This window comes from Nicotiana sylvestris, chromosome 2 (genome assembly GCF_000393655.2).
Source record: "Nicotiana sylvestris chromosome 2, ASM39365v2, whole genome shotgun sequence".
Classification (NCBI taxonomy): domain Eukaryota; kingdom Viridiplantae; phylum Streptophyta; class Magnoliopsida; order Solanales; family Solanaceae; genus Nicotiana; species Nicotiana sylvestris.
The window spans coordinates 120,003,121-120,014,429 of NC_091058.1; the positions used below are offsets into that span (position 1 = coordinate 120,003,121).

The 11,309-nt window shown below is 35.6% G+C and overlaps 1 protein-coding gene across 1 annotated transcript; it reads right to left on the reverse strand.

The window, feature by feature from the left end:
* Positions 1-273: 273 nt before the first annotated feature.
* On the reverse strand, positions 274-10,810 carry LOC104248995 (TMV resistance protein N-like). The gene is made up of 5 exons (XM_009805356.2): positions 10,206-10,810; positions 3,765-4,851; positions 3,161-3,436; positions 1,626-2,753; positions 274-1,447 (listed from the first exon to the last, which is right to left on the reverse strand). The coding sequence occupies exons 1-5, from the start codon at positions 10,724-10,726 to the stop codon at positions 746-748; spliced, it is 3,714 nt and encodes a 1,237-aa protein (XP_009803658.1). The 5' UTR covers positions 10,727-10,810; the 3' UTR covers positions 274-745.
* Positions 10,811-11,309: the final 499 nt, after the last annotated feature.

The following is an 11,309-nucleotide window of genomic DNA, read 5'->3' on the forward strand; positions in this document are numbered from 1 at the left end:
AAAGTACCTTCTCCTTATTTTTCGTGGTGTGTTTTCTTTTATTCAATCTTTGTTGTTTCTACTCCTAGTTATATTAGAAGGGCTTGTTCAATTCTAGGGGATACGCCTAATTTTATTCCATCACAGTGTAGATGAAATATATCCTTAAGCTAAATCTTATTCTCCATAATCCAATATTTTTCCACACCCCTTAGGCAGATTCTATTAGTTTACGTAATTATGGTATCTCATGCTAGTCTATATCAAAAACTATAAATCCAGTTCACTAGAGCATTTTACAAAATATAAGTAGTATTCTTGAATTTATACAAGTGGACGCAATTACATTTAGGTAAATAAAACACCACACAAAGCACACTAATTAAGATAAAAACCAAACATAAGAAAACTACAAGGCTTACAACTTAGATTTTTTTTTTTTTTCTTTTCTTATGGTACAACAAGCCAATCAGTTCAACAAAAATAAAGCCAATAGTCACTTATTCTCTTAATTTTATTAGCAAACTCAAGCCCTTGGAAATAACAAACAAACAAACCACGTAAGTTGCCAATCATGAGCAAGAATCATCAACCAAACTGCTGATAGAAGACAGAAGCTAGCGTTCTTTTTCTTTTGTTTCCCACCTGATGCTCGGTACCAATATTGGAGCCCAACTAAATTCGGATTCGCAGTGGAAGTCGCACATTTGGAGTAAATGTTCTCCCTAACAAAGGCGACTTCGTACCCGGCGCTCGAACCCGGAAGCTAGCATTCAAAAGAGAGAGTCTTTTGAATTTTGTAGGCAATTGATTTCCTTAAATTCATGAGCTGAGTGGTATCTTGCTCAATGGGGTCAACATCCCAATTCAATTCAGTAACCCCAGCCATAAGTGCAGCAATATCCTCTTTGATCGCAGCCTCTTCTTTACTTTCTTTACCTCCTCCTTCATATACCACTAATTCTTTGCTCCCAACTGAATCTTTATTAACCCCCGCGCGTTCAGCTGCCAATGTACTCAAATCTTGTTTGTAAACAAGCTGAATTCCACACCTCCTTACCTTTGTCCACGGATCCTGCCTTATTCTGATTGAAAGATTACCGCAAACTTTAGTCCAATCTTCAGTTGTGAAATCAGGGAAGAGGAGCCGAAATAGATTGAAAGAGATATAAGTTATCCACACGTGATCAGAATCGTACACTTCTCCCATCTTTGAAGCAGCAGAAGGTGCATTTTGAAAAGTGTATTCTCTGTGGTCTGGGCTAACCAACTTGAAAGTAACACCTAGTCTTGACTTTGGAATAAAGCTGTCCAAAACGAAACACACTGCAATTCCCACAATGTTAACTTGCCAATCTGAAGGTAGCTGGACTGAGATAGAACCGCCTATTTTCTGATGATCAAACCACACGGGAATTTTTCCTCCAGCAATCAGTATACTGAAGCGACCATATATAATGGAGTGCCCCTGTTGCACAAAATCCAAGTGACAGTGAATATTGTCATTATGGTATTTCTGTTGCTTGGTGCTTTATATCATATAATTCCAACACTACATGTCGGGTAAACGGAGTAACAGATACATAAATGTGGAATATATAGTGTAAGCATATATGCTGAAAAACAGCGTGGAGAGGCATACATACCTGAAGCAGCAGTTCCAACAACAAATCCGCAGCACAAATGCCAGTTTTCTTGCTTTGTTCGTGCAATTTGTGACAATTGGAAAAGGAAACCTTCCTTAAGAATGCATGTTGGGTTGACAGATTTCCAAGAGTGTGCAGAGCGGGGCACTCGTTTGCCTCTATTACAGCAATACTCAATGGAAGATCAGGTAGTACTTCAAGGTTCTTGCATTCTTCCAATTTCAGGACTTTGAATCCTGGGAGTCCAGATACTCTTGAAGGAAATTGCACAAAATTATTTCGGCTCAAATTTAACTCCTCTAATGAGGCCAAGTGCCAAATATCAGCAGCAACTTCATCTACCAAATCAGAGTCACTGAGGTCTAATTTCTTCAAGTAACGCAAACCAGATAAGGATGGCCGTGCTGCTTGTGGCTTCTTTCTCTCAGCATCTGATCGGTTCATAAGATTCCTGATATTTGTCATTGAAGTGAACATGCTTAAACTTGCCACTCCAAATGACGTATCATTTTCCTTAATATTCTTGCATCCACTGAAAGAAAGGATTTTCAAGTTTCCCATTTTGGAGATAGTTGATGGTAGCTTGGTAATTGCAGTTCCATCCACAAGGACTTCTTCCAAAGTTTCCAATTGGCCAAGAGTTTTGGGCAATGACTCGAGTTTTGAACAGCCAGAGAAATTAAGACTCCTGAGACATCTCAAACCGCAGATGCTGTAGGTTATATTTTCCAGGCTTTTGCAATTGCTGAGGTTTATGGACACAAGGCCACTGATATTTATGAGGGAGTCGGGTAGCTCTTTAATAGCAGTCCCTTCCAAGTGAAGTTCTGAAAGATTTGGCATTAAGCCAATAACTTGAGGAAAATTTTGAAGATTGGTGCAGTCCCACAGAAGAAAAGTTTCCAAAGATTCAAGGTGAATGGTATTCGGAAGACGACTCAGCTTTGAGCAGTGAGACATATTCAAGTATTTAAGCCTTTCAAGTGTTCCAATTGACTCATGAACTACTACCAAGCATTTACAGTTGCTAAGATTCAACTTTTCAAGATTTGGCATCATGCTGAAATCTGGAGAGGTAGTTAGCCCATTGGAGTAGCTGAGATTCAAATACTTTAACTGCTCAAGGTTCTGCTCAAGTCAAAAACCAAAAAGAGTGAGAAACAATGAAATGATTTTTGTTGTTGTTTTGTAATCTAGTTTTAAAGCCAACAAGCTTGTTTGATTTTCTGTTAATTTGAGGTCTCTTTGATGAAACATATGACTGATTAAATTCACAAAAAACTCACTATAATTAATTAAGAGCATTGCTAGTCAAATAATTGGTACAGTACCGATAGAAACGAAACCTTAAATATGAAGTCGCATTGTAAGAGAAGCAGTACTTTCTATCTAAAGCATGCAATAAAATCCTCAATACAGTTAAGATAGGTTAGAGAGTTTAGTTTGTACAGTATTAAGCTATGCTCCCTAGTGTAACAAAGAAAAAAATTGAAACATCTTCTGTGAAAAACAATGTTTCAGATGGCAAAGGGTACCTTAGGTTCTGGCCATAGTTGTGAAATTTGGCCACGACTTAACTTGAGTCCGACAAGCTTTTCTCCGTCAAAGTCTTGTGGAAGAGAGGTTGAGGGGAACTTGTGCCAATTGAGCCATTGTAACTCATTCGGAAGATAACTTGGACCTCTATTGAAGTAGGCATTGCGGATTTTGAGCAGACGTAGATTTTCCATACCTTTTAATGCCCGTGATGATAAGTTCAATTTCTCTTTTTGTGGGTAAGTCAATATTATTGCCTGAATCGCTTCTGTACCCTGCATATCGTATAAGAGCATTTATGAGTAATAATGTAGCCGGTATATGTCAAGGACTCTGTAGGTGTTTGCTGTTAACTAAAGAACTCTGTTCTAATAGTGAAAGCTAGAAAGTAACACACCGTGACCTATAGGTCACGGGTTCGAACCGTAGAAACAGCCACTAATGCTTCCCCAGACCCTGCGTGAATGCGGGATGTTTTGTATACAGGGCTCCCTTTTTTTAAAGAAAGTAACACACTGTTGCCTGAAATTGTACTATTGTAAATTATGCAGCAGTTCAATATATCATGTAGTGTGTAAGGTGCTATTAGGTAGCCAAACTTACCGATTTCTTTGACATAACATCACATATGTCGTCAGGAATCCACAACCTGCTGTATTTCTCTTTAGTTTGTCCCTGGCGAACCATGTACCAAGCGGTTTCTTGAACTAAATCATGCATCTGAAATCTGTCATCATCAGATATAGATAACAAAGATCTTTGAACAAGCACTGGTATTCCAATTTCAGGTTTGAAACCGAATGCATGGAATTTCTTGATCACAGGTTCTCTTCGTTTCCCCTTAAAGAAACAAGCAATATCAAGCAATATTTGCTTGTCTAAATCATTCAATGCATCAATGCTCAATTTAAGTTTCCCTATCACATCATCATGAGGAATACCTTCCAACCTCGTCAACTCGCTTTCCCATTCTTCTTTTTCTCTTTTGTGCAAAAAACATCCCAAAACCTTGAGAGCCAACGGGAGTCCCCAAGCACATTTCACCACTCGTAACGCTAGTTCCATGAAATGATCCTGCGGTTGAGCTTCCTTGAAGGCGAACCTGTTGAAGAGCATCAAAGCCTCATTAGTTCCTAATAGGCTAACTTCATACACTTGGTCCACTCCACAAGCCGCTAGCAATTGCTTGTTTCTTGTAGTGATAATTATTCTACTACCAGGCCCGAACCCTTTGTGTCCTCCAGCTATCAAGTTTTCTATCTGCTCATCGTGATCCACGTCGTCGAGAACGATCATCACTTTTTTATAGCTCAATCTGTTCATCAGTAAGTTGGTGCTGGTGTAAAGATTGTCTTTGGTCTCTTTTAATGTTTCTGAAAGTAATTTTTCTGCCAAAGCTTGAAGTCCAAATTTGGATGCAGCTTCTCTAACATTATCAAGAAAGCAGCCACCTTCAAACATTTCTTGAAGTTGATCAAAAACAGCTCGTGCAATGGTTGATTTGCCGATGCCTCCCATACCCCATATCCCAATTATGCGAACATCAGTCTCAGAATTTGTATTCAGCAGAGATATTAAGTTTTGTACTTGGGGCTCGATTCCGACTAGATTTTCTGCAATTTTAGGTCGTACATGGCCCAACTTGTTCAAAACTGCCACTGCAATTTGTCTAATGCATCTTGACTCATGCCTGAATTAAAATGGGGAGAAGTACAGTGAAATGTCTGGTGCATGCTACTATACTAATGACAGAATTATTATTATCCACTAAAATTTCGATTAGTATAGCTCTTTGGCAGTACTTTAATTTGGGGATTGTATGGGTATTAAGAAGCTCCAGAGAAGTGTCAGGGCCAAAATTAGCAACTAGTAAAAAATAAAAACCCTGTGCAAGTTCTTCTTTTTCAAATGATCCCGGAATTAATTTGTAGATATATCTTAAAATTCCAGATGTAATAGCAGATTTGAGTATTAAACATCAAATTTGTCATGAAGCTTACCCAACTATGAACCTGTTTGGATTAGCTGATTGTAAATAGCTGATAAATTTGAAGTGCTGAAAAACATTTTTAAGTGCTGAAACTGATTTTTAAAATAAGCATTTACATGTTTGGATAAAAGTGCTGAAACTGATAATAAGCAGTTGATGTGTTTGATTAAAAAGTGCTGATAAGCTATTCTTTTGTTAAAATAACTAAAATACCCTAGAGTTTTTTTCAAAAAATTATAAATTAAAAATTTCTTTGTAAAGAAAAAGAATTAACAACGAATATGGAATGAAGAGAAAATCAAGAAATTTATTTTGGGAAAAGTATTTTGTGAATTAGAAAATATTATTAAGGATAAACCAGTAAAAGTGTTGGTCAAACTAAAAGTGCTTATAGGCTGAAAAGTCATAAGTTGGCCAAAAGTCATAAGTTGGGGGTGACCAACTTATGACTTATGGTTGATTTTAGCTTATAAGCACTTTGTGTGTTTACCAAATGCGTAGATAAGTCAAAAGATGATTGTAAGTCAGTTTGACTAACTTATAAGTTTAGCCAAACACCCTCTGTGTCACAAGACTTTAAATTTGTGTAGCTTGTTCTAGTGTACCCAAAAGAAAAAGCGATGCTGCCAAAACATTGACATTCAATATGGGGTCTAATTCAAACCCAAAAGTTAATAAATATAAATTAATTATGCTCTAAAACTATATTAGGATTATAGATTTTTGATTTAACTCAATCTCAAAAGCTAAAATTGAGGACCGGAAATCTAAAAAGTGAAATATCACAACATGTCCAGTAAATGTAGCCTAATATTGGGTAGCGCAACATAACATTTACATATGTACTCTAATACTCTACTATATTTGACTTGTGTGATTATTTAATCTAAAAATTTCAAAATATCAGGTTAAATGCACTTTTATCTTCTTTTTTTGGGTAAATTATTCTTTTTATTAATTACCAAGTAATCTTTGTATGGCTCAAAACAAACAAACAAACAAAAAAAAAACACTAAAATTGGGCATCATCTCAAGCACTACTGTACCCCCAAGACAACAACAACATCATAAAGCATTTACTAGGCTAACTAAGGATAAAAATTTAAGTTTCCAGGTTTTAGCTTTTTTCTTTTTAATAAATTAATAATTTGTAAGAAGTGAAATAACAAATAAGTTTATAAAGCCAATAACACTAAGGCCTCATTTGTTTTTTTTAAGATTAAGACGTCTGAATCTGAATACACATCTCAATATCAAGATGTGTATTAAGATTAAAACATCTGAATCTAAATATACATCTGAATATATTAAGATGTGTATTAAGATCTGAATAGAAATAATTAAGACTGTTTGATTTCTAACGTCTGAATATATAAAATTTATCTTTATTTGAAAATTAATAAACATAAAATTCAAATGAAATAACTAATCTAATATCCTATCAATAAAATATAGTTTTTTAAAGGCAGAATAGCCTAAATGACACCTATACTTATGCCACTTTGTCATCCCGATCCCTGTATTCAATGAAGTTTCATCCAGACAACTGAACTCGGTCAAAATATGTATTTTAAGCCCCTTTAACCGTTGACTGAGCTTATGTGTCATTCATTTTGCTGAGTCAAAAAAATGAGTGGTTACACGCTCTAAAAAGGAGAGTGCATATATTTATTTTGATTTAAAAATATTAAAAATAATAAAGAATAACCATAAAAAGAGAAGGAGTAAATTAATATTCCAACCCAAGTATCTCTACCCGTTTCCCAACCCTTCGGCCTTATTTCACCTCGTTTCTCCCCGTCTTCTTCTCCCCCCTCTTTCCTATCGTAACCCCATTTCTCCCCGGCCTTATGAAAAGAAGAACCACCAACTAGAAAGCGTTTGTGTAACTAAAGGCCAGTAATTAGCAGGTCTAAGCAATAGGTATATAATTGAAAACAAAGCAAGAAAACAGGATGCAAATAACCAATTGCTGAAGAAGAAGAGTCCAATTATTACCTGCAAAATCATATATCTAAGGATAGATGCACTAGATTGAACAAATTGTCAAATCGCAAGTGGAAATTGCTAAGGCGTTCTGAGATACTACATTCATAGATATACGACGTTAATTCTTTGGGTTTAGTAACACTCGATTGTATCCATATAACACCTCTCCCAGCTTCTTGCTGCAAGGAAATTATTCCGGAAAGGCTCTATAGTATCTGAATTTTCATGTTCGTTCTAAGGAGAAGAGGTTAAATAAGGAGTGAAAAAGGGAAGTTGAAGGGTGTTGTTAATGGCGCTAGGCCGAAATGGGAATGGAAAAAACGATGATTGGCCAGCAATTAATTTTGGGGCTGCTTGGTTTATTGAGATCCCCAAAATGCGACTCACTTACCTTCAATCTCTTTAACGTTTTAGCCAATGCAGCAACAATGACCCTAGCTTTTCTTCTTAAGGATTTCTTCAAGCTCTGAACTTTTATCTTCAATCGCTTCTTCAGATGCACTTTTCTTAACTTTATATTCCATAAAGAAGAGGGTTTTTTCTTGATTTTCCCAATTACTTTTTCCCTTAGGTGTATTAACTGGATGATGTGGCATTGATTTATCTAATGTGGATATGATATTTTCTCCACGTCAGGCGAGTGACCAATACGTAATGCCGAAGGGGTTTAAAATACATGTTTTGATTGAGTTCAGGTGTCTAGATGAAACTTCATTGAATACAGGGACAGGGATGACAAAGTGATACAAGTATATGTGTCATTTAGGCTATTTTGCCTTTTTTAAAATATGATAGTTGTTGGTGGTGATGGCTAACGGGTGAATGCCGACTAGAGGCGGTGGTTGGTGGTAGTTTTGGTCGATGATGGTGGTTTATGCTAGTAGCTAGTAGTGATTGGTAGTGGTGGCGATTATGATTGAGGATAGTGGTGGTGGTTGGTGATAGTCAATAATGACGGGTGGTGGTTGGTGATTGTAACTGAGAAAGGTGGTGGGTGAGTGGGTGATGGTAGGATATAATGATGGGCAGCGCCGACTGTGGTTGTAGATAGGGTGGTCAGTTATGGTAGATGAGGTGGATGAGTGTTGATTGTGGGTGAGAATGATGGTGGTCGGAGTGGTGGGGATTATGGGTGGTGATGGTCGATTATGGTGGCAGATATGATTGAGGATGATGGTGGCGTGGTGGCGTGGTGGCGTGGTGGTGGTGGTGGTGGGGGTGGTTGAGTATGGTGATGGTGACGACATGGTGGTAGTTGATAATGATAGGCGGTAGCGGCAATTAATAATGAATGTGTGATAGCATCTTAATAAAATTAAGTCTCTATTATAGATCTTAATCATACAGACCTATTCAGACCCATTAAGTGGTTATGAAGTAAAAAAAAACACACACTTACTGATTAAGATCTGAATAATTAAGATACAGACTTTAAAGACAAACGCACTTAATGTCTGAGATCTGAATGATTAAGATTCAGACCTCCATTAAGTACAAACAAATGAGGTCTAAAATACTTAAGTATAGTGGTTACTCCCCTGTGGCATATATGTTATCTCTCTCTTTCCGTATGCAGGAATAATTTCTAATTCTTATACCATGATAAAAATAGATCTTGTATCTAACTCAACCTCAAAACTACCTAATGAAGGGAGAATTGCGCAAAATCGTATAAGAAGAAATATTTATCCTCAACCAATGAAAAAATTAACAAAAAAGACTCCCTTTAACCTTATAAATAAAGTAATAAACTTGTTTAACTCCTGTTTCTCCTTGTCTCCATATCTTCATATACTTACTTTGATGTGTATAATTGTTCTAGGACAAAATATCTAATTTTTAGATTTATCTAGCTAAAAAGCATCCTAAATTATTGTTAAAATGATTGATAGAGATATCAACAAATGCGGGACACTTGACACCCCTCTCTGCTCGTACGTTCAGGCTTGTTAATTGGAACGTGAATAATATAATATACGGTCCAACATTGAAAAACACAATAACAAGGATAAGTCTGGCTCTTTTTTATGATAGGAAATGGTCCTTAAGCATAAATCAATCTTGAAGTTAGCTCCTAATGAGAAAATTGTCCAAAGTAGATACTGATTCATTCACCATATTGTAGAAGAGAGAAATACCACCTCCTTAGTTCCACTCTATTTAGCACTATCTCATTAGTCATTCTAGATGTTTTTTATATTTTCTTAATGAGAAGTATTCATATAATATTATGAGCAAATAAATGTTATGTGACATGTTTAAGACTACAAATATTTCAAAAGTATTATAAGCATACACATATTGCGGTGTTATTTAAGACCATAAATTTTATAATTCTTTCTTTAATCTCTTGTTTAAACTCTGTGATGAGTCTAACTATGTCAAATAAAGTCAAATGGAGCAAGCTAACTCATATCTCAAACTTCTTTTTGGTCAAAAGTATTTTTTTGGCCAAAAACACATTGTTCCATAGTTAGGTATTTGGTCAAACTTTTAGAAATTAGAAAAGAATGCTTTTGGGCACAAGCAAAAGCAATTTTCTAGGAGCAAAAAAGTAGCTCCTTCCCAAAATTACTTTTTAAAAAAGTTCAAAATAATTTAATTTTACAAGCTTGGTCAAATAGGCCATGAGAGACATACTACTAAATTAGTAAAAAGAATAAAAAATATTACTCCCTCCGTTTCTGTTTATGTGAACCTATTTCCTTTTTGATCCGTTCCAAAAAGAATGAACCCTTTCTAAATTTGGAAATAATTTAGTATAAACTTACAACTCTACCCTTAATGAGAAGCTTTTATAACCACACAAATATTCTGGGCCCCTTTTTAACTTGTTTAGGACCACAAATTCCAAGTCAAACAGGTTCGCATAAATTGAAACGGAGGGAGTATAAGATTACCAACTTAACTTTCGAAAAGAAGAGAATTGTGGGTGGCGTAATATATATTGGCTTTCTACTACTACAGTCTACAGTATTTTATTTACGTTTTAAAAGAAAAAAGAAAAAAACAAGAAAGTAATTGAGCGCCAAAAGAGTGAATTAAAGAGATGGATGTCTGCTTACCCATCTTCCATGTGTTGGACGTCATATCCAGAGATGTTAGCTGCTTCCTTCAGAGCATCCCTCCATTCTTTGATCTTCTTTTCCTCGAAATTCTTTTCATGTTCTGCAAAAGCTTCTTGATAACTCCCCTTCTGTTTTCTCACTACTGAAGGATCCACGCTGTAGAAGACAGGCATCAGCGTTTGCCCTCTATGCTTAGTGCAATCAACAATCTTCGTCAATTCCTCCAAACACCAGGAGGAATTGGCATAGTTTTGTGAGAAAATGACAACTGCAAACCTAGACTTTTCAATAGCGTTACGGAGTTCAGGGGAAATGAATTTCCCCCTCCGTAACTCTATGTCGTCTCGAAATGCATGAATCCCTTTTTCATGCAAAGTGGTGTAGAGGTGATCAACAAAACTTTTTCGAGTATCTTCACCTCTAAAACTCAAGAAAACGTCGTATGACCATTGACGGCAACTAGTTTCTGTACCTGTCGTCGTCTGAGAAGAAGACACATTACTGTCTTCTGTGCTCATTGTAAAGGAAAAGGAATTTAGACTTCTGTATATATTGAAGGAAGTAGTATGATTTAATTAATTTGCTACTTGGCTTTTGCATGCCCTCCTTAAAGGTTGTGTCTATCTTTATATAGAAGAGACAGCTTGCCTCACAGATTAGTCTAATCCTGCTGCTTATTTTTCGATTAATAGCTTGCTTTACCTATTTTTGCGAAATTCACAAATAAATACTCCTATCATGTATATTTTTTTTATCTGGCTATCACTTTTTATGTCGTAATTTAAGGAATATAAGAAAGTAATAAAGAATATATATATATATATATATATATATATATATATATATATATATATATATATATATATATATATATTATTTCTGTCACAATATGATTTTTGAAACTCGTGATTTTAAATATGTAAACATTTATCGCTACAAGCTTATCATTAAGAATAAAATGAAAAATTCAAGTTAAATTATTGTCGAATTTAAAAATATGTCACTTTCTTAAAGGAACAAATAAGAAAATAATGTTTGGAACGGAGAGAGTATATGAACTTATTTGATTAAAAATTGAGTTTACAAAAGAAATTAATGAAG